The sequence below is a fragment of the Dasypus novemcinctus genome, chromosome 4 (assembly GCF_030445035.2).
Source record: "Dasypus novemcinctus isolate mDasNov1 chromosome 4, mDasNov1.1.hap2, whole genome shotgun sequence".
NCBI lineage: Eukaryota > Metazoa > Chordata > Mammalia > Cingulata > Dasypodidae > Dasypus > Dasypus novemcinctus.
The window spans coordinates 163,409,495-163,432,674 of record NC_080676.1 but is presented as its reverse complement, the minus strand read 5'-3'; the positions used below and the strand labels follow the sequence as shown (position 1 = coordinate 163,432,674).

Here is a 23,180-nt window from a genome sequence, read left to right as displayed (position 1 = left end):
GTTCGCTTAAGAGGTTCGCTATGCCAACAGGATCGATTGTCTGCACAGGAAGTTATTTTCATCTTACCTCTATGCAAGATGAAGTGTGACCTTACTGTGTGAGAAGCACAAGGTATCGAGCAGAGCAGAAAGCTTCCCCTCCGTCCCTTCCCCTGCTCCTCTCCCTTTCCAGGCGCTGCCTGCCCAGACTCTAGGATTCCCATTTTCGTCCTTGAAAGTGGCTCAGGTTAGCGCAGCACCCTCAGCTCAGCTGATGCCACAGGACGTTCTCCGGGAAGGGGCAGCTTCCTGCATCTCCCACACTTCTAGAAAGTCAGCGTTCTCCTAAGTGGACCGCCTGTGGTTCAGATTGACATCCAAAGGCTTGCTGTGGGCAGAAGCTCATTTTAAACTCGGCTTTGGTCCCTGTTTTCCTACTTACCAGGTTTCACGATGAATTCTTCACTTAGCTATTTAAGTCTGTTGGAATCCATAGAGATCAATGGGAATAAATTGGGAACTTTGCCACATAAATACTGTAAGAATAATCACGTTGGGATGCCTTCCTGTGTTTGTTTACACTTCAGCCTTGTGACATTTTTTAAAAATCTTGCTGGAAGCAGAAAAAGACAACACCCCCCCTTTGAAAATCTTGGTTATTTGCTTCCAATTTCCCAAAGCAGTCCCCACATCCAGGGAGTCCCGAAGGCTGTGCCCGGCCTCCATCGCTTCGTGGCTGTTGGGTAGGAAGGTGGCTGGGGTGAAATCGCCAGGACTTAGGAGCTCAGGAGGGCCACGGCTGCTCTTGTCCCGGTGACGTCAACTCCCTGGTGGGCACGGCGACGAGTCCACAACACCCCAGAATCCTGGCTGTCGTAGGTAGAGTCGGGCAGACAGGTAGAATCTATGCAGTGTCGTTTCCCAGCAGGCGAGAAATTGTGCCTGTCCGTGCATCTCTCCCAAAACCCTCCGTCTGTCTTGGAGCCGCAGCCTCGAAGGTCACAGCGATGTAGTGACTGAGTCCCAGTGACCTTCTAAAATCCTCTTTAGAAGTGAAGACTTGAGGAACGCCTGCTGTCGCCAAGTGTCCTTCACATTTGATGAGTGAACCTGCTGACCCTGGCGAGGGATTTGCATCGCTAGAAGGTTCTGTCCCGCCCTCGCCCGCCAGCAGGCCTTTCTCGGATGTAAATGCTTCTGGAAATGCTGTCAGAGTCATGCCCGGGGCAGGGCCGGAGAGGCTGTGCCCCGCCCACGCTCTCTCGGGCCCTCCCCAGGGGCTTGATGCGCCTTTCCTGGCGACCGCGCAGGCACGGCTCTCACGCGCCTCTGTGGAGCCAGAAAGCCTGGCTCTGCCCCTGGGCCCGCCTGTCCGAGTGCCTCACCTGGCACAGAGTGTCATCTCTCGAGCCTCAGTTTCCTCATTTGACACTGGGGGATTTCTCAGGGTTCTGGCTCGGTTCTCCGGGTCCTTCCATGTCTGTCCTCTGCACGAGAAGCCGATGTCATCCCCGTAGAAGCTGTCACGAGTCATGCAGGTGACCTCAGGGAGATTGGCACAGGCCGCAGAAGGATGGAAATTAGCGCGGCAGCAGGCCGGTTCAGAGGCGCACGCTCCAGTCGTGGACGAGCATGGAGTTTCTTGGGACCAAGGAGCAGAGACCACTTCATCCGAGGTCTGCCGGTGCTGCGTGTGGGAGCAGGCACGGGGCTGGCGGCCGGGGGCGGGCGCGCTGCTGCAACAAGGCGGTCCTCAGGCCGCAGGATCAACTGCACCGGCAGGCGTGGCGCTGAGACCAAATCTGTTACAAGATCTTTCTCGTTTTTTAATGGTAATTTACCAATTTAATAAATGGCATACTCAGATGTCCAGAAAATTTTAGTAATTTGACAAAAGTACATGTTTAGAAAATCTCACAGCAAAAACGTGAATTTTACTCTGCCTGTCTCCTAAGCTAAATTTCCTTGAGAATGACACACCACTCCTAGGTTTTAGCTGAAATGTCCCCCACATCAATCATCAGAGGTCCAGAGATCACGGCCGTGATCGTATAGTGGCTAGTACTCTGCGTTGTGTTACAAGATCTTTCTAGCCTGCCGATTTTATACACAAGCGAAAACCTTATCTTCTTACCTACTGTGGGAGGAGTTTAGTTTTAGGCACTTAGGGTGACGTTGCACTTACAGTGACGTTGCACTTACACGTGCACATTCCCTTTTTCGAGGGTTTTGAACACAGCCACCCCTTGCCCAGCTCTGGGTCTGGCTTCCCTTTTAACCTGGTGCAGATCGACGCTTCTCTTCAGTGGGGGCTCTGCAGGCGGGGCGGGGTCCCGCCTCCCCCTCCCACAGCCCCGGGCTCGCTCAGCAATCGCGGAGGCGATCAGAGCCGAGGAGGCGGCAGGAAACCTCCACGCAGGCGGCCCTCCTGCTGACCTGCTCCGGCGGCCCTGGGCACGGGGCTCCAGGTGTCCTGAAGAGCAGGGTAGGGTGTCAGCCCTGCCCCAGGCGAGTGGAGTTCAGCCCCAGCTGTGCGGTGGGGTCTCCTGGGGGTTTCCTCCAACACGCTGGCGTCTGGGCATCTCCCCCGACCAGCGGCACCCGATTCCCCGGGGAAGGGGCGGGGCAGCTGTCCTTTCGAGAAGACGCTAGGGGACCCAAGCCCCTCTGGGAACGCTGCCCTCCTGCTCCTGGCTCTTCTAGGTGCCTGGGTTCCAGGGGCAAGACAGAGAGACACGCAGGTATTATCTTTCTCTCCGCTCACTGAGGTCACCTGCAGACCCGTGGCGTGGGCTGCCGCGCCCTCCCTTCTCCTTCCGCCTTTTCCTCCTCGCTTCGGCTCGCACCTCCGCTGCCCAGACTGAGCGTCAGCCAAGGACCCCCAGGAGATGGGCTTTGCAGGCTGGCCCTGCGGGGAGAGCCCCTCCCTGCAAAGTGCGGCAGATCCGTGGGTTCTAAATCCAGGTGCATCCCACAGGCCCCGGGGCCCTTCCTCTGCTCCCCTGTTCCCAGCCTGCCAGCCCCCCATCCAGAGGCGCTGTGGGGACGCCGCGGTGAACCCGAAGCAGCAGAGCCCCAAGCCAGCTGTCCGTGGGTGAGAGGCGCCTCCCTTGTGTGGGAGCCCCATCACTGCACCAGTGGGTATTTCCCCGCAAGGAGCCTTTGATTCAGGGGGCTGTTAAGCACACGGCACCACTGGCCCAACCCGAAACTCGTCCAGTCGGTCTGGACTCATCGCCACCCTGACACAGCTGGCTGTGGAGTTGTCCTCGGATGTTGCATTTTACAGGGATTTGAATGGCTCCGGGGACTGGCCTTACAGCCAACAGATGTGGCACATCAGGCCTGCTGCGACTAAATCATTCCACATGCTTGCTTCCCCTCCAGTCCGTTCAACCCCAGACACAGACTCCCAACTTTGGATAAATTTTTTTTTTAAGCCCAAATGACCCTTTCTACCAGGTTATTTGGTTGCAACCAAAGAGAAAATGAAGAAAAATTTTTTTTTGTCGGGCAGGTTTGACCAGATGAGCCTCAGCCCATTCCTTCTGTGCTGCTGAGCCAGGGCAGGCTGGACAGGGCTGAGAAGCTCATCCTGGGAGAAGTCGGGTCCCATATGGGGCCTCGAAGCCATCAGCACGTGTTTCTTTTTCCGTAGTAAATGCCGATTACCCATGCCTTCTGCCCCAGTGGTTGGCGTAGGGTTCGCTTTAGACATTCTTCCATAGAAGTGCGAGTTGATATTCTGTCTCCTCTCCATCGAAAGGGGAAGGCATGGTTGCCATTTTCGGTATGGCATGGATATCGAAACACTTGTTGGATTTGTCCATCGCGAGAAAGAATGACTTACCGGATTCGTTCTAGAGCTCCGTAAAACACCGACTACACCTGCCTTCTCGCAGGGTCGTTACACTTCCGTGCAGACGGTAATGAATTTCTCGGGCCGGCTTGAACTGTTCACTCCTTGGCTCCTTTGGCCTTGCCTGGTAGGATCTGAAGCTAATTTATAAGAGAGTGAACAGATTAGGACGCTCTTTTTCTTACAGCTCCGTTAGCTGGCAGCGGACCTTGAGGAAACATTGCTGGCAAAATTGCCGTTACTGCAGCCTTTTTCTTTCCTATTCCACACCCCACAAGCTGACATCATTAATCTGTGTATATGCCATGCAAATTGCAGTTTTAGAAGGCAAAAATGGCCAATCCTCGGCAATCTCCTATGATTCTGCCTATGATATATACAATAAGATCTGGAGTTATAAAAAAATCCTTGCTCCCCAAAGAACAAATATTCTTCTCCTTTCCTAAGAAGGTGAATCTTTTCCTTTCCTAAGAGCCTGTTCTCAGGATCCTACACTTGGTTTTCTTAGCATGAACATCCTTCTGGGGATATGAGATGGAGCGTTGCAGTTTACGCCTGTCTTGATTTGCCAGGGCTGTTATAACAAAGAGCACAGGCTGCTTGGCTTAAGCGACAGGAATTTATTGTCCCCCAGTTTTGGAGCCTAGAGGCCTCAGGTCAAGCCTTCGGCAGGACCGTGCTTCCTCTGAAGCCTGGGGAGTGCTGGTGTGGTGTGCAGCCATCCGTGCGAGGCCTCTGCCTCCTTCCTGTGGCTTCTCTCTGCCGCTCTGTCTCCCCCCACAAGCAGACTTCCTTGGCTTACACGGCTTGTGCGGCTTCGGCCACGTGGGTTCGGGGCCCTGTGGTTCGGTTTGGCCTCACCTTCGCTAACAGGATCTTTGAAGTTCCAACGCCCATACCTAGGACCGACGGTTAGGACTTGAACCTGACTTTGTGAGGGACGTTGCTCAGTCCATGACAGCACCGTTACTCGTGAGGGCGGTGGGTGGGGCAGGGACGGGTGGCCCTGGGGGAGGACAGCCTCGGCTGCTGTTTGGTTTGGCTAGAAAGTTGGTGATGTAAATACCTACCTGGGAACAGACACCACACCATAGTCAGGGCATACTGCCTCTGTTTTCGTAAACTTTGTGTTTCATCTTGAAAACCCTTGCTCTTTGTACAAGTTCCAGCTCTTTTACTAATGCACGGCACTTTTTTTTAAAGATTTATTTTATTTATTTATTCACCCCCTCAGTGGTTTTTGTGCTCTCTGTCTGCTCTCTGTGTCCGTTTGCTGTGTGCTCTCTGTGTCTGCTTGTCTTCTCTTTAGGAGGCACTGGGAACCAAACCTGGGAACTCCCATGTGAGAGAGATGTGCTCAGTTGCTTGAGCTACCTCAGCTCCCTGCTTTGTTGTGTCTCTCATTATGTTTTCTCTTTGTGTCTCCTTGTTGCATCATCCTGTTGCATCATCCTGTTGCATCAGCTCACCATGCCAGCTCATCATGCCAGCTTGCTAACTTGCTCTTCTTCTCCCGGTAGTGATGGGAACCAACCCCAGGACCTCCTGGGTGGTAGGCAGGAGCCCAATTGCTTGAGCCACATCTGCCTCGCTAGCACGTTTTATTAGCATCCTCTGAGCTTCATGTTTTCCCTTTTAGTCGGACTCGTCGTTCCCATGTTCCCGCCACAGCCCACCTGACTGGCTTTCTGTACTTTTGTTCTTCCAGGAGGAATTTTAAGGAAGGGCGCAAAGCTGTTTTTCCGCCGGCGACACCGACAGAAGGAGCCGGGCCTGAGCCAGTCGCACAACGACCTCGTGTTCCTGCAGCAGCCGGGGGGGGCCCGGGGGAAGGGGGTGACCCTCACCAAGATCCTGAACAAAAAACTCTTCTCCAGACACAGAAGCAAGAGTGGCCTGCGCGGCATCCCTGGGGACCCGGGCGCGAGCCCTGCAGCCTCCTGTGCCTCCACCCCAGAAGACGTGCACCCACATTGACTGCCCTACCAGGACAGAGCGTGCCCCGCGCTGACGCCTGGCCCTGCTCGGCTGAGTGTGGTGTTTAGGGGGAAAATGTTCAGTCTCCATCCGGAGGTCTCCCACCAAGAGGGCTGACAAAGCCCGACTTGCCCCTCCTTAGACTGCGGTCAGATTTAAAGAGTTGGGGTTAAATATTTGGAGGAAGTTAACCTGTTAAACTCAGCAGCATACTATAATTGACTGTGGGGAGGTAAGGTTTAGGGGATTCGATTTTACCCGTTTCAAGTGTCATTTTGGGTCCACACTTGGAGCACATTACAAAGAGGAGGTACCCCCTGGGCTGTCACCATGAACAGAACGGACGAGTCACCTGTCTTAATCGGCTGCTCAGAGTAAAAGAGTCAGTCCTGAGTGGGGACGTGGGGCAGAGGCAGCGTTTTTGGGAAATAGCAAAATTTCAGTAGGAATGGGAACATTGTGCCACGTGTAGGAAGGCATTCGCCTTTGATATTAGCCATATAACTTGAAAAATTATGCAATTACTAGACATACCCTGTGCATAGTATGCTGAACACTTTCTAAGTTTTCTTTGAGCCTACTTGCAAATGGGAGATATGTAAACGCTTTTCTATAGGGTCAGAAGCTCAGATACCGATGGGGCAGTTGGCACAAGGATCATTTTCCTCCCCGACATCCTCGCTTAACCGAGAGTGCTAGCAGGCCGGTCAGATCGGAGCTGGGGGGAGTGAGTGAGAGCCGGCAGAACGCGCTAACGAGGGTCGTGGATTTTCTGTAGTCTAAGGCTGATGCGCCAAATATTGCCAAGAACCAAAAGAAAGTGATTTTAGGGCAAAGGAGGAAATTGTTTTGGTCTCAGGTGTTAGTCTTAGGAATGGAAGTTTTGTGACAAACTTGCATCCCATCCTCATTTTGAGCTCTTTAGACTTCTTCCTTGAACAGTGCTCGACACTTTTGGGGGTGCTTTTGTTTTGATCTGTGGGGGAAAAATGATAAACTTGGCACAATGTTAGTATGATGTATCTTTCAAACCCCTTTCATTTCTGTGCTCACTAAAGAGCGATTGTCATCAGGGTGAAATATTTTGACAGTTTAACAAGATTCATCTTCCTCCAATAAGATTTAAAAGGCTATTATGAAAACTTAACTTTTGCCATGAATATGAAATTAGAGGAGTTTCTACAGGCTCTTTATCTGGTCCTTAAACATATATTTCAGAGGTAATAGAGCCTTTGACAAGCAAAACCTTTCTAAAACTAATATTATGGGACATTCTTTTTTGTTTTTTAAGGAGGGCTTCGAAAACTCTTTTAAGAATATCACTTTGAAATGCACATTTAAAGAATCTTAAGAGTTCTGGGAATTATCAAGTGAGTTTAGCATGACTTTTTCACTATACTTGTTTTTAAAGATTATATCCCAACACTAATCATTTTGAAATAGCCCTCGGAGTTCCAAGACATGTTACTACCAAGGCGGTCCCCAGGATTCGCCAACTCGATGTTTTGTTGGACTTGAACTAGTACCGCTGTTGCTCATGAGTTGGGCAGAAACTGAGGCATAGTCAGTTAATTCTGAGACAATGTTACGCGTCTTAAGAATTTCAGACACTAAGTAGAATTTTTCAGTACAGTTCTGGGTTTTTTTTTCCGGGTGCAGGTGATTTTGAAATTCGGATGGACTCAATTTATTCAAGTGTGAAGGTGCCTGAGCTTTAGATTGCGCCTTTTGTGCCCTCCTATGTTTTTCCCAGCTGTTTCCTCGGTGGAGCCCGCGGGCGGCCTCTTTGCTGTTCAACGCCTTGCACAGGGGCTCCGCTTCCTCCACTCCCCTCGCCACGTGGAACCCTTCAGGGTCCTGGAAAGCACTGACTGGCTGTGTCCATCCAGCGCGGCAGGTGCATGGAAAGCGAGAGGCAGTGACTGCTCCAGACTCTCCTTTGTGTCCTGCTAGACTCACGGCATGCCGCGAGGCGCATGCTTCTCCGTCTGGGGGGCCTTTTCTGGAGTCAGCGAGGACGTTAGCCAGGAGACCTTGGGTGGGTTCACGCCAGGGCTGCGTCGGGCAGCGCCAGGAGAAAACTGATACTGTGAATGCTGCTTACGCTGTTTTCCGGGTTTGTTTTGTAACGGTGTCGGTGTTTATGTTCCAGTGATTACTCTGCTAAAAACACTAATCTGTGAACCACCTTTATTCCCCTGCCTTTTTTTTTTTTAAACAACCTTCAGTGGCCTGAGAATTTTTTTAAATTTTGTCTTGATGAAATTTTTGCAGAGTGGTATTTTAAAACCACTTCTTCGTGAAGGCTCATATTACCCTGTGTCTGTAACCCGGATGGGGGCTTCGGTGGGCTCGCAGCGCTTCCACTTTTGTTTTGTGTAGGGATGTGCCTGTGTTCTCTGTGGAGGAGTGAACTTGGACTCTTAAATTTTAATGTAGCAATAACGAGCGGCAATCTCATTGTTTCGGTTGAAGGAAAGGTTTTCGTCGCAGCACTTTACTGAAATCGAGCTTCGCTTCGAGTTTAAGGCAGCCCCGGGTCCCTGTTCCACGCTGGTGGTAGAGCTTGCCTCCGCCAGGGACAGAGGCGTCAGAGCCGGCAGGGCCCTTCTGCACCGCCCCGCACCTGCCAGGGCGCGAGTACCAAAGCCAGCGGTGAGAAGGACACTTAAACCCCGCGAAGCCAACTCAGGTTACCTCTGCTTAATTTTCTTTGGCCTTCCTCTCTCTGTCGGAGGAGGCATTAGAAATAAGGTAAACGGCCCCGTTAGCTCTACCAGCTGGTCGGGAGTGTACCGTTTACAGTCGAGGCCTGTAGTTTTTCTTCAATGTCACACCAACCCTAAAAAAAGTAAAAAGAAGAAAAGAGATTTTCCATGTGTATGGACAGCTTGAAGATGCAGTTTGGTGACAAATTTCCATGACCATGATTGTATTCCTCGGTAGCACTTTAAAAACAAATAACCGTCCTGCCCCAAACCTGTGCAGGTGGGCTCTGGGCAGGTTCGTTTGGAGAAAATGTGATTGAAGCATGAACGGTCTTTTGATGAAATAAACGTGCACATGAAAAAAGACGAGTTGTTGAGCTGCCTTTGGCCCAAGTCCTGGGTTCTCTATGAGTCTCCAAATAACTGTCTCTCTCGTACCAGGTGCTTCAGTGGCCGCCGCAGGTGACAGGCCATCAGTCAACGACACGGAAGCGGCGGGCCCTGCGCCCATTTCGGCTGCTGCCTTCTGGCTCGTTCTCGCCGTGGCTTCTCTCCTAACATCCTTCTTCCGTGATGTAGAAGGCCTTTAGCCTCCTGCTCGGCCTCCGGCCCGAATCGTTCGCTGTAGGACGCCAGCGTTCCAGCGAGCTTTCGCGTCGCGATAGTTGTGGCCGCCTCGTGGCAGGGTGTGTCTAGAAGGCTGGGGTGTGCACTGGGGAGTAACGCCAGGGTGTGAGTGTCGGGGCCACCGTGGCAGGGAAAGGGGTGCAGCCAACACCAAAGCGAGCTGAGGTTGACCCCTGTATTAGCCAAAGGGGCGCTGGTGCAAAATAACAGAAGCTGGTTGGTTTTTATAAATGGTGTTTATTTGGATAGGAGCTTACAGACACCAGCCCATAAAGCATAAGTTACTTCCCTCACCAAAGTCTGTTTGGAGCACGATGGCTGCCGACGTCTGCGAGGGTTCAGGCTTCCTGGGTTCCTCCCTTCCAGGGTCTTGCTTCTCTCTGGGTTCAGGGTTCCTTTCTTCCCAGGGCTTGCTTCTTCCTGGAGTCAGGGTTCCTCCCTTCCTGGGGCTGTCTTCGGTTTCCTCTGTGAGCTGACTTCCCGGGGCTCCAGCTTAAGGCTTCAGCATCAAACTCCAGCATCAAAGCCCTTGCATCGAAAGCTCTGCTCCTCGCCTTGCCTTTCATCTGTGAGTCCCCACCCACCAAGGGATTAGAAGCATCATCCAACATCTACTTTTCGAATTCGTAACCGTATCAAACTGCTGCGACCCCCTCCGAGGGCAGCTGGGTGAGCCGCACGACCCCCAGGGGGCCCTGTCCGCCACACTGCTCTAGTGGCCCCAGGCGGCTCATGCCCTGTGCGAGCGGGTGTCCCGGGGGGTCCGGGGAGCGTGGCGTCTGTGACGTCACACCCGGGACGGTGTCTGCACCTGCACCTGAACACACGGGCCTCGCGGAGGTGACCAGTTGGCACTGCATCTTCTCCGCAGGCTTGTGTTTCCTTCAGCTTCTCTCCCCTACGTGCCCCAGCATGACAGGCGGGTTTTGGAGAAGTGGGGTGTTGGGGAAGTTGCGAGACACACCCGGGCCCCCCCGCTTCGCCCACGGCCCCCACCCGCGCTCGGGCAGATGGGGTTCCCGCGCCTGGGCTGTTGGATTGCGACTGGGATTCCACATTCCCAGCTCTCTGGACGGTGCGAGGTGGTGGCAGCCCTTGGAGGCGCCTGGGACGGTGGCGCTGCGGCCCTCTGCCCAGTGGGGTCCCCTCTCACTGGCACTCAGGGAGGGCACGGCATGAGCTGCCGAAAGGCCCAGGCCTGCCCTCATTTCCCTTGTCTCCCACTGCCCAGCCCCAGGTCTACGCTGGCCAAATTAACCCACCTCACCTCCTGCACTCGCTCAGCCCTCCCGTTTTAATGAGCTCCCCGCACGGGGTCATGGGGGGACCCAGGCCCTCCCAGTCACCTGGCGTTCTGTCCCGCCACCCAGTGTCGCTCCTCTTCCAGGCTGCCTGGCCAGGAAAGCCCTTCCTGCATCCCCGAGTCCAGGACCCTGTCCCCACCTGGTAGGGCCATGAAGGGCGTCAGTGGATGACCCTTTGAGAGGCATGGACCAATGCACAGCCCCGGGAATGGAACCCAGCAGGACTCAGGAAAGATGGACACACACACATGCTGTGATCTCGGGCACTGCCTAGAAATAGAGGGTCTGTGTGCATCAGTAAACAGTTTATTAAAAAGAAGATGCAGGGAGCCGAAGTGGCTCAAGCCACTGGGCACCTCCTCCCAAATGGGAAGTCCCGGGTTCAGTTCCTGGTGCCTCCTAAAAAGATGAGCAGACACAGAGCAGACAGCGAGTGCAAAAACAATGGTGGTGGTTGGGAAGCAGACTTGGCCCAGTGGTTAGGGCGTCCGTCTACCACATGGGAGGTCCGCGGTTCAAACCCCGGGCCTCCTTGACCCGTGTGGAGCTGGCCCATGCGCAGTGCTGATGCGTGCAAGGAGTGCCGTGCCACACGGGTGTCCCCTACATAGGGGAGCCCCACGCGCAAGGAGTGCGCCCCTTAAGGAGAGCCGCCCAGTGCGAAAGAAAGTGCAGCCTGCCCAGGAATGGCGCCTCCCACATGGAGAGCTGATGCAGCAAGATGACGCAACAAAAAGAAACACAGATTCCTGGTGCTGCTGATAAGAATAGGAGCGGCCACAGAAGAGCACGCAGGGAATGGACACAGAGAGCAGACAACTGGGGCGGGGCAGGGGGGGAAGGGGAGAGAAATAAATATAATAAATCTTTTTTAAAAATTAAAAAAATTTATTAAAAAAACAATGATGGTGGTGGTGGGGAATAAATTTTTAAAAATCTTTAAAGTAAACAGAAAACGCAGATTGCTCACCAAAAGGCCTGGACACCAGCGTGGGGGGCAGTGCGGCGCTCTCCCTCTGGAGGAGGTGCCAAAGCCAGGGCCTCCTTCCCAAAGGCGATCCGGGGCCTCGACTTTCACACAGGCCCCTGCCGGGCTTGGCTCGGCACCACAGCTGTCCCCAGGGAGGTGGCACCCTGCGCAGGGCAGGCCTTCAGACCTACTGCCGACCTCGTCGTCGTCGAGGTTTATAAACTAAAGCTGATGCTGGGGTGCTCGGTGCCTCACACACAAGCTGAAGACAGACGTGAGACCATCTGATAACAGCCAGCACCAACTGAGCACTTTCTATGTGCCAGGAATTTTTCAAGGTGCTTTACATGTAATGAGTCACGTCTTCTTTGAAACAACCCCATGAGTTATGAACGATCTCAACTATGCAGATTAGGATATCGAGGCACAGAGCGGTTAAGTCACTTGCCTAGGTCACGCTGCTGATAGGTGGCAGAACCTGAATCCGAGCTCAAGTTATCTGGCTGGAGAACCGCTGCTCATGACCACAAGTCTCCCTTGGCTTGTGTCCAGTGGGGGAACAAGGTCTGTGGCGTCCTTTCTGGACGTCCAGGTTAATGGTACCTATTGTGGGCGAAAATCCTATAAAGTGAGATACATTGTTTTGCACATAGGAGAAATTAAATAATTTGCTGAATTACACTGGTCTCTATCTGCAGAGCCAGAATTGTTTTAAAAAGCTAGAGGTGGGCTGGAGAGATGGTAAAGGATTTGTGTTTCTAAGGTTCTGTACTCCAGGAATTTTATATTTAACTTAAAAAGGCAAACCAGAGCTGATGAGACAGGTTAGTTGGAAAGCCAGGTCTCAGGCTCAGGGCAGGGCACTGCCCGCCCTCTGGGGCCACACAGTGAACTGGTTACATCTCGATGCCACGTCTAGTCCTGTTCAGGAAGAACCAAGGGTCCAGGGAACGTGCACTAGAGTAATGGACACTCTTACTTCTGTTTTATCACTCCCTCAATGTCTTATTTTTCAAAATTTCAAACCTTCAGAATAGTTGCAGTGACCCATCTACTCTTCATCTAGATCCACCAACTTGGCCACATCCATCCATCCATGTATCTATGTATCTATGTATCTATGTTTCTATCTATCTATCTATCTATCTATCTATCTATCTATCTATCTATCTATCTATCTATCTTTCTATCATCTATCTACCACTTATTATCTATCATCTGTCACCTAGCTATCTATATCACCCATCCATCTACCTCTCATCCATTATTTATATCTATCTATATATCCATCCATCAACTATCTGTTCACTCATGTATGCATCCATCCATCCATAGTTGCTTGGAGACGTTGTGATGTTTTACCCCATATCCTTCAAAACTTTCTAAGAACTGTGGCACCTTGCTACATGCCTTCAATACAATTATCATGTTTGGGAAATTTACCATCGATGAGGTACTGTTACCCAGTATCACAGTCCATGTTCAAATGTCCCAGCAGCATTCTTTATAGCTCAAGATTCCGTCAAGGAGTGTCGATCGCTTTAGTTGTTAACAGTGAACGTTTGAAACAAACACCAAAACGTTGTTTTAATATTAGAATTTTGTAAATAAACCTGGCTTGGTAGGTAGGACTCCCACTCTTCACAGCAGGAATCCACCGCACGCGTGCAGAAGTCTTTTGAAGATGTGGTGGGGGTCGTGTGACCCCCAGCCCTGTCGGCCCAGGTTGACAGGAGAGCTGGCTTAGCAGGCTCTCCTTTCAGCTCTTCCCTCTCCCGGGGCCTCCCGCTCCTGACCGGGCATGCTGGCTCCTACCTAGTGGCCAGGGCCCAGAGCCAGCCTCCCGGGCGGCTTAGAGGGTGCATGCTGTCCCCAGAGGGTGCGTGGGTGTGTGCGTTAGCTGCAGCTGTCGGTCCAGAGCTCTCGGGGTGTGGAGGGCACCTGGGCTTCTGAGAGATAAAGAGAAGGTTTTGGGAAACGTGGGCAAGGGTTCCAGGTGGAGGACACGTGGGCAAGTGTTCCAGGTGGAGGGAGGTGCTGGAGGAACAGAAAAGGCTGGGGGTGGGGCGGGGCTTACGGCCGGGTGCGCTGTGAGTGAGAGTGGGCAGATGGGGTCCTCCAGAAAGGTCAGGAGGCCCTGCTCAGGCCTCGGGGAGCGCAGCGGGGACACCAGCGCAGCGTCGGGGAGGGCAGAGCGGCGGCCCTGGGAGACGACGCGCTCCGATGGATGTGCCCAGGTGTGCTCAACTCTTTCCTTTCAGCGGGGATTGAGCTAACCCCGGGCACGTGCCATCCCACACCAGGGAGTGTATCTGTAGGATAAACTCCGGCACGGGGGACTGCTGGCTTGAAGGGTATGTGTGTGTGGAATTTCCACGGTCTTCCTGCCGTGACCAAACACCGCCAGCTGGGTGGCTCAAGACAGCAGGGGCGGATTCTCAGGGTTCTGGAGGCCAGAAGTCCAAATCGAGTCCGCGGGGCCACACGGCCCCTGACGTCTGTAGGTTCGGGAGGTGGGTGGCGACCCACGTTCTGTGGCTCGTGGCCTAACCCCAGGGCTGCCTCTGTCCTGTGGCTGCCGCCCTGTCTCCCGCTGAGTCCCAGCCTCCGCTCCCTGCGAGGCCCCCGGTCTAATGCCTTAGGAACCAGCCTACCCGGTTTGACTTCATTTCACTAATAACAGCCGCAAAGATCCTATTTCCAAATAGGATCCCACTTACGGGGCCACGGGTTAGGACTTGAACACATCCAGTCCACGCCAGGTGGGTGTTAAGAAGTTGTCGGCACGGAGTCTGTGGCCGTTTACATCCCCACCAGCAAAGGATGACAACCTGCGTTTCTCTAGAGCAGGGCGCTTCACCTTTTTGTTCCACGGACCCCTTTGCCAGTCACGTGAAAACCACGGACGCCTTACTAAGTCCCCACGATACTGTGTATTGTTTAATAAATATATCACACCCGCACCAACACGTCCCCATAAGAATAATGCTTTTTTGAATTTCGATTCAAGCTCACGGATCCCTGGTTAAGAACCCCTGCTCTAGGATCTTCCCATTAATGCTATTACACCTTTTTATGCTTGTTACAACCCAGCTCCTGAAGGGCACGAGTGGGTGTGGCCACGAGGCCAAACACACCTGGCACTGAGTCAGGCATAAGCTTTATTGGGACTTACAGTCAGGAGAGGATCTTTGACCGCAGCCAGTCAAAGAATGAAGGAAGTTAGCGCTCCACAAAGAGACAGGAGAAATGAAAGGTGATAAAAGGAGTCTCAGAGCAAGGACATTCCACAGGGGTGGAAACAAGGACATTCTGTGAGGTATGAAAACAATTCCTGCCAGGATCACGTGAAGCAGGCATCCGGGGTCTGGTGATGTTTACCAAGGACCGTTACTGCTTTAGGAAGACTATAGTTTACAATAACATCTACGCATTCTCTCCTCTCTGGGGAGGGTGGCTAACCTTTACTTTACGTCTAGGTCACACAGCAGCCCCATGCTGAGAATTGGGGTGGGGGGCCTGGGTCCCCACAATGCTTGCTACTATAATATGTAAAAATCTTGCATAGTTTTGTTTTTCTCTTATTGCAGTATTGTTGAACAGCTTCTCACTTGCTTGAGAGCCACTGTATTTTCATTTCCATGAACTGTCTGTACACTTGGCTCATTTTTCTCTTGGGTTATTTAATGCTTTTCTTGCTTCAATAAAGCTTTACACATGACAAACATATCCTTTGTGCTATCAATTTCAAATGATTTTCTTGGTTTATCATTTCTTTTTTATTTCTCTCCCCTTCTCCCCCCTCTCCCCCCCATCGGCTGCTCTCTGCGTCCATTCACTGTGTGTTCTTCTGTGTCCGCTTGTATTCTGTCAGCGGCACCGGGAATCTGTCTCTTCTTGTTGCGTCATCTTGCTGCGTCAGCTCTCTGTGTATGCGGCGCCACTCCTGGGCAGGCTGCGCTTTTTTTTGTGTGGGGCGGCTCTCCTTGCGCGCCACGCTCCTTGCATGTGCGGCTTGTGCTCCTTGCATGTGCGGCTCCCCTACACAGGGGACACCCTTGCATGGCACGGCACTCTTTGCACGCATCAGCACTGCAGGTGGGCCAGCTCCACACTGGTCAGGATGCCCTGGGTTTGAACCGTGGACCTCCCATGTGGTAGGTGGACACCCTATCAGGTGAGCAAAACCTGCTTCCCTATCCTTTCTTTTGAGTCTGTTTTGGAGGTTCCTGCCAAGCATATATGAACAAGAGTTTACTTCTCTGAACCTGAGTGGCCAGGACTAGACTGGGAGATGCTCTCGAGTCCCTTCTAATATTTTGTGACCGCTGGCCCCTTTGACAGAGGGGGTCAAGAGGGCCACGCGAGCCCCCTGGGCTCCAGCTGCATGGAGGAAGCAAAAACCCGCACCCGGTTGAGTGATTTGGCCTGGTCTGCCCTGACCCGGGGTGCCTCTTCCAAAAACGTTCATTCACCAGCATCGCGTGGTGTCTAGGGGTGGATGTCGGGAGCAGGCTCTGCTGCCTTCCAGTCCCGGCCCTGCCAGCCCCGACGCGGTGCCCGCCCCGCTCCACCTCCTTTCCCTCCATCCTGGGGGAGCCGGGGTCACGGCCACTGCACCGGCGCTTGGGGGCTCGAGGAGCCGCAGAGGAGCCCGTACCCGTGTTTATCGAACGGATTAGAAAATGGGCAAAATGTCAGCAACCCCCCGGCTAAATTTCGAAATGACGGTGATCGGGCAGGAAATCCTAGGCCTGTTTTGGAGAAAAACCCGACGCCCGCTCCCACGCAGCCGCCGAGATAGAAACCGAGGGTCCAGCGGCCCTCAGAAGGCAGGGCGAGGCCGCTCGGCGGCCCACGCGTGTCGGCGTCGCGCACGCCGCCCGAGGACACGGGCCGCCTCGAGCCAGGGGCCGCGCGAGGACCCCGGCGGCCCGCGCCCACGCGGACCCTGCGCCCCCGGCCCCGCAGCCCCCGGGCCACGGAACTACCACTCCCAGCATGCCCCGCGCGGGCCCGCGGCTTCCGGTGCTGCGCAGTTTCCGGAGCGGATCGCAACCCGGAGTCCGGATCCGAGCCCGCTCGGCACATTCCACAGGCAGGTAAAGGCCGCGGCCCCGCGCCCGCCCGCCGCCCCGCGCGCCGCCCCGGCCCGCGCCCGCGCCCCCGGCCCGCGCCCGCGCCCCGCGCCGCGGCCCCGCGCCCCGCCCGCCGCCGCCGCCCCGGTCCAGCCGCCATGCCGCCTGTTCTTTGTTACAGTCGCCGGCTGCGGGGCCGTTGGCGATCGGAGTCAAAACCCGGCTGGATTTCCGGGAGCCGCTCCGGGATCGCCCTGCGCGCCGCCCGCCGCCGCCGCCGGCTCCCGGGTCCCGCCGCGGGCGCTCCGGGCCGGGCCGAGCCCGCCCCTCGACCCGCCCGGCCTGCCCGGCCCGCCCGGCCCACGCGGGGTGCGGGGGGCCCCGGGCTCGGCCGTGGGCGCGGCGCGGGGAGCTCCCGCCGCCACCGACCCGCGCCCCTCGGTCGCCCCCGGCCCCTCGAGGGTCATTTCCCCCTCCCGGGCCTCGGGCACCAGCCTGGGGCGCACCGGGGGAGGGCCCGCGGACCGCCGGCCCCCGCTTTTGCGGAGCAGATCCCCGACCTCCCGGGAACCCCCCTGCGTTTTAGTTTTTAAACCTGTCGAGCGCCGAGGGACGCTAGTGAAATCGGTGGACAGGTGGCATGTGCCCACCCTCGGCGTGGGTGGCCGGGCGGGCAAGGGGCGTGCCCCGCCGCCCAGGTGGGGCCGGCCCGGTGCAGGTGAGGCCCGGCCGGGACCCGGAGGGAGCAGGTGGCGTGGGCTGGCCACGTGCGACTCTGGCGAGAGGGAGGGGTGTCCCTGGTGGGGGTGGGCTCGGAGAAGACGGAAGTGGAAGCTCGCAGTGCGCCCCCGACCTACCTGATGTTTGGGACTCAGTGACGTTCCCTAAGGTCTTGATGCCTGGAGAGATGTTTTCCCGGATGCCGGGAATCGCCACCCCTCCGTCTCCCTCCCAGGGCTCCCAGTAGATTAAAACGGTGGAAGCCAGCGTGTGTGTTCAGAGCTGCCCGAGCAGGTGTAGAAAAACCACCTTTCCTAAAGCCACTTGGCCAAAATTCCAATCTGGGGAACCCAGCTTGGTTCCTGAAGGTATTTTAGGGATGAAAAGTCAGAGCAACTGGTTTTGTGATAAACCTTAAAAAGCAACGGTGGACAAGACTCCTGGGAGAGGCTGCAGTGGGTGTAAACACTTTATTTTTAAAAGCACGGCGACTGCCCCCCACCTCTGTCACCATATTTTCTTTCAAGCCTGGGCACTTCCACCTTCTCCACATTTTCCCTGCTCCGCTCTGCTTCCCTGGATTTCCTCTCCCTTGCTGCCTTAAGGGGAATGATGAAAGAGTAGAACTAGAGAACTGTAGTTGGGATTTTGAAAGGGAAAACACTAATTTTTCTCCCTTAAAAGAGGTTGTTTTTTTTTCTTTCTATGATTCATACTTTTGCAGAAAAGTTGCCAGTAGTGAATGTAATAATATGTTCAGTTTTGGAAGCAGACGGGACAGTTATTTCTCCAGAAGACAAATAAATAAATTAAAAGCATCATCAACAATTGCAAGGCTAACAGATTTTCCTGGACTAATTCTAATTGCAAAGGAACCCTTTTCACTTAGGTTGCACCTCTGCGATGTCATCCTTTATCATTATCTGCGCAGAAGGCCAGGAAAAAAGAACACGCCTCCCATTCTGCAGATTGACGGACACTGTTCCTTGTCTGTGGGATTTGGGAGAGTGGAAGAAACCTGTCCAGTTGACCCGAGGGTTCATGGGGACACTTAGTCATTTATTCAGTCACTTATTCAATGCGTACTGATGGAACAGGTCCCACCTGCCCGGCAGGGTTGACAGACAGGGAGGCTCTGCCTGGCGGGGGAGAAGGGGGACAGACAATAAACAATGAATTCTGCTAAGTCAGGTGAGAGCCATGAAGGAAAAGAAAGGAAAGAGAGCAGAGGGGGCTGTGAGGAGATCTGGAAAGGTCTTTCTGAGGAGGGTGCATGTGGGGGGCTGCTTGTGGGAAATCTGGGGTGAGCAGATGAGTAGCAAGTGTAGGGAAGCAGATGTAGCTCATGCAGTTGAGCTCCTGCCTACCACATGGGAGGTCTCAGGTTTGGTTCCCTGTGCCTCCTAAAAAAAAGAACAGCACACAACAAAACAGACACAGCAAATGCAAAACAAGGGGGTGGGGAGAAATAAATAAAATCTTAAAAAAAAAAAAAGCAAGTACAAGGGCCCTGCGGTGCAAACATGCCTTGCCTGGTCAAGGCCGAGCAAGGCCAGTGTGGGCGCAGTGGGGAGCACTTGGGAGGGGGAGAGCACAGCAGAGGGGCAGGGCTGGGTCGGACAGAGCAGAGGGGACACCACTTGGGGGCTTTGAGCAGGGATTTGTCTTTCTCAAGGTGATCCCAAGCCTGCCGTGTGGGCTGCTGAGGTCAAGGCCGCTGCAGGCCCGAGATGATTCCACCCGGAACCGTGTAAGCAGCAGGGCCAGCCAGGAGCCGATGGCAGTAGAGACAGGGCCTGCTGGGGGCCGGGCTGGGAGACGGGCCCTTGGGGGGGACGGACCCAAGGAGGGGAGAGGCTCCCCTTACCTTTGGGATGACGGTAAATGGGCTCTGGGTGACGGACCCCGAGGACGGGCCCTTCTTTCTGGGTGGCAGTAGCCCCGTGGCATCTGCCTCCTGCCTTCTGGGGAGGAGGAGACCCCTGCCCAGGGCCCGGGACCTCGCCTTCCCTGGGAACGCTCCTGCGGAGGCGAGCAGGAGAGGGCGCCCCACTTCCCACCGTCCAGGACGCAGGACCTGAATCCTGGTGTGGGGGGTGTCCGGGCAGGTGGGAACCGCAGGGTCCCTGCAGATGCGCGGGTACAGGGCTCGGCCACCTGGCTTTTGACAGACGCTTGACGGGTGTCGGCCCTAAGTCACCGTGGTTTTGTGGCTCATGACTCCAGGATAAGGTGTCAAGGGACACTGCGGGATGAAGCCCCTCCTTTCCCACCGCATTTATAGGAGGAAGGGTCTTTGTGCTTAGATTTATTAAAACGTTGAAGTCGAATCATCTCACTGTAGCTGATGGTGTGTGAACTGATTGGGGGAAAAATCCCCACTGGTTCATTAAACACATTTCGTGTAAGAAAATTACTGCCGTCATTCATACTGTGTTTTTGTTTTGATCGTTCTTCTTCCAGTTATTACAATGATAGCTCAATCCAGACGAAAAGCCAAGCACAGCATTATGACCTTAGAAAACTAAGAATAATGGAATCGATGTGCGTGTTTGTGTAGCAGAAAAGCACAAGAGGCCACCAGTAGGGTGAGTGCAAGCACAGGTGCGGATGTCGTGTTTACGTTGTGCAGTGTTAGAGATCGGAGTTTGTAGAGGAAGAAGTGTTCCAAACCTCCTGGCGGTGGAGAAGAGTTCGTTCTGTACTTTAAAAAATTTAGCTAGAACTTTCTTGTTTATGTTTTCCCCCCATGCTACAAGTACTCGTTTTTTTTTTTAATTTAGTTATTTCTCCCCACCTCCTTGTGTTTGCACTTGCTGTGTCTGTGTGTCTTCTTTGTTTCTTTAGGAGGCACCGGAAACTGAAGCCTGGACCTCTGATGTGTGAGGGGCTGTCTAGTCGCTTAAGCCATCTCCGTTCTCTGCTATGTTGTGTCTTTCGTTATGTTTTTCCTCATGTCTCTTGTTGCGTCATCTTGTCACATCAGCTCGCTGTGTCTGCCTCTTGCACCAGGTCGCCGTCCTGCTCGTCCTCTCTAGAGGGCAGCAGGAACTTCTGCTCCCTGCTTTATTATGTCTCTTGTGTCAGCTTGCTGTGCCTGCCCGTCACACCAGCTCGCTGTCTTCTCTAGGAGGCACCGAGAACCGAACCACAGACCGCCCCCCCACCTCCTTGTGGTAGGCAGGAGCCCAATTGCTTGAGCCATATCTGCTTCTCTATAGGCATTCCTTAGACTGGCATTAAACACACACAACTACTGAGTTTAGATTTTCTCAGGAATGAAATTACATGAAAAATAAATAACATCTTTCGTAGTTTAATTGGCCCTTAAATATTTTTAGGGGAAGGGAATTGTAAGCATTTTATGTTCTTTAAGAAACCTGGAGTATATAAATGAACTGCTGTGTGTTCAGTTAAATCTTGAAGAAACCGGAAGAAGTTTGTTTTTCCTAAAAGAGCAAAGGGGATACACATGGCATCACTGTTCACACAGCGAGAGGGCGGGATGGTGCAGACACAGCCGAGCTCCTCTCAGCTACGTTAAGTGGAACCAAAACCGAAAACTTGACACTGACAGTCATTTAAAGGGAAAAAGAAGCAATCAAGCAGAGTGTCGAGGAAGAGGAACATCTCCTCTTAACAAGGAGAAGAGGGTGATCCAGCACAAAAATGAGAGCTGCAGATTTGGAAAACACTCCTGTTTCTTTGTCTTCAAATACAAACCAAAAAATGGAAGAGGAAGTCAAGACCGTTTAGGATTGAGGCAGGTCTGTACAAAAATGGAAGAGTACTGTGAGTTCTCCTCCTGAAGGAAATTACCAGAATGAAATCTCACACGTCTTCATGCCTGTAATAAAATGCATTAGTGCAAAAAGTTAATGGACACTTACAAAAAATACAAATCCTTTGGGTTTATAATAAACCACCAAATCCCTGTTTAATACCTGCACTTCCACAGGCCTTCTCTGTTTAGCAGCACATGCTGCACAAGTACATACCTACTGTTCTTTTTTTTCAATGCGCTTCTGGGAACTGAACCCACGACATTGCACATAGGAAGCTGGAGCTCAACCACTGAGCTATGCCTGCTCCCATACTGACGTTTTACCGTGAGGATCGTACGTCTCAGCTCAAACTAGTGATACACCTTTCACCTGCACTTGTGTATGTGTTACTTCCACCATAAGAAACTTCAGACTTTTCTAGTGGTACATTCTGGAAAGCTTTGAAAGAGTTTTTATCAAAACTCTTTCTGCATAAAAAGGAATCTTTATTTTTAAATGAATCTTCTTAACACTGTGGCATGATGGACTTAATTAAGCAGTTGAAGCATCAGATAGTAATTACCTTGTACTGTTTAATACCAGCTAAAGGAAAATGACTTTAAAAATGTAGCCGGCATGAGACTAGTGACGGGCAGTGAGGTCCTGGAGCGCAGTGGAGGAGCACAGAAGGGGTCTGTAGCAGCGGCCGCGCCTGATCTTGCTTGCTGGGAACCGCGTACCCCCGTTCTGGTAATTCTAGCAGTGTCGAGCTTCCTCAGCGTCAGGGAAGCGACTCTGAAGGACCAGAGTTCTTTCCTGGTCCCAGGCAGCCAGCGAGAGCCACCCCGAGGACCTCCCCGTGGATGTCCCTGGAGGGAACATGAGCTTCCAGGACTTCCTCTCTTCCCGCAGGGGCTGCGGCCGGTGCTCCCTCCATCTCTGCACCCTGCACCTGCAAGGCTGGCCCTCCCGTGAGTCGTGCCCGTGGAGGCAGCAGTGTCAGGGAGGCAGCTGTAGAAAGCCCGCGGGAGCTGGCCTGCTACCCCGTCCTCACAGAATCCGAAGCCACAGGCCGGGGCAGCGGCCAGGGTGGCACACACTGCACAGTGGGCCTGGGAGCTGGACGCAGCGTGCTGGGCGCCAGCCTACCCGCCTATACGTACTAACCAGGTGACAATAGCACTGCACTGGGCGGTGTGGCTGGGCGCCAGCCCGCCCATCTGTACTTACTAACCAGGTGACGATGGCACTGCAGTGGGCGGCGTGGCTGGGCGCAAGCCTGCCCACCTGTACTTACTAACCAGGTGATGATGGCACTGCACTGGACAGTGTGGCTGGGCGCCAGCCTGCCCACCTGTACTTACTAACCAGGTGACGATGGCACTGCACTGGGCGGTGTGGCTGGGCACAAGCCTGCCCACCTGTACTTACTAACCAGGTGACGATGGCACTGCACTGGACAGCGCGGCTGGGTGCCAGCCCGCCCACCTGTACTTACTAACCAGGTGACGATGGCACTGCACTGGACAGCGCAGCTGGGTGCCAGCCCGCCCACCTGTACTTACTAACCAGGTGACGATGGCACTGCACTGGACGGCGCAGCTGGGTGCCAGCCTGCCCACCTGTACTTACTAACCAGGTGACGATGGCACTGCACTGGGCGGCGCGGCTGGGCGCCAGCCTGCCCACCTGTACTTACTAACCAGGTGACGATGGCACTGCACTGGGCGGTGTGGCTGGGCGCCAGCCTGCCCACCTGTACTTACTAACCAGGTGACGATGGCACTGCACTGGGCGGCGCGGCTGGGCGCAAGCCTGCCCACCTGTACTTACTAACCAGGTGACGATGGCACTGCACTGGGCGGTGTGGCTGGGCGCCAGCCTGCCCACCTGTACTTACTAACCAGGTGACGATGGCACTGCACTGGGCGGTGTGGCTGGGCGCCAGCCTGCCCACCTGTACTTACTAACCAGGTGACGATGGCACTGCACTGGACGGCGCGGCTGGGCGCAAGCCTGCCCACCTGTACTTACTAACCAGGTGACGATGGCACTGCACTGGACGGCGCGGCTGGGCGCCAGCCTGCCCACCTGTACTTACTAACCAGGTGACGATGGCACTGCACTGGGCGGTGTGGCTGGGTGCCAGCCTGCCCACCTGTACTTCCTAATCAGGTGACGATGGCACTGCACT

At 54.0% G+C, this 23,180-nt stretch overlaps 2 protein-coding genes across 5 annotated transcripts in view; both read left to right on the top strand.

Annotated features, from left to right (window-relative positions):
- C2CD2 (C2 calcium dependent domain containing 2) overlaps nt 1-8,889 on the top strand; it is a 58,875-nt gene extending 49,986 nt beyond the window's left edge. For both annotated transcript variants that reach the window (XM_004466300.5, XM_004466301.5), the window contains exon 14: nt 5,547-8,889. In XM_004466300.5, the coding sequence (XP_004466357.3) occupies nt 5,547-5,815 (269 nt within the window). In that variant the 3' untranslated portion in view covers nt 5,816-8,889. The remainder of the gene's footprint in view (nt 1-5,546) is intronic.
- Nucleotides 8,890-15,494: 6,605 nt separating this feature from the next.
- The window catches only part of PRDM15 (PR/SET domain 15), a 110,323-nt gene continuing 102,637 nt past the window's right edge, over nt 15,495-23,180 (top strand). For 2 of the 3 annotated variants that reach the window (XM_058296275.1, XM_058296277.2), the window contains exon 1: nt 16,469-16,526. The gene's annotated coding sequence lies outside the window, so the exon portion shown is untranslated. Of the gene's footprint in view, nt 15,602-16,468; nt 16,527-23,180 lie in introns of those variants that run through there. The other variant, XM_058296276.2, reaches the window with a different exon arrangement.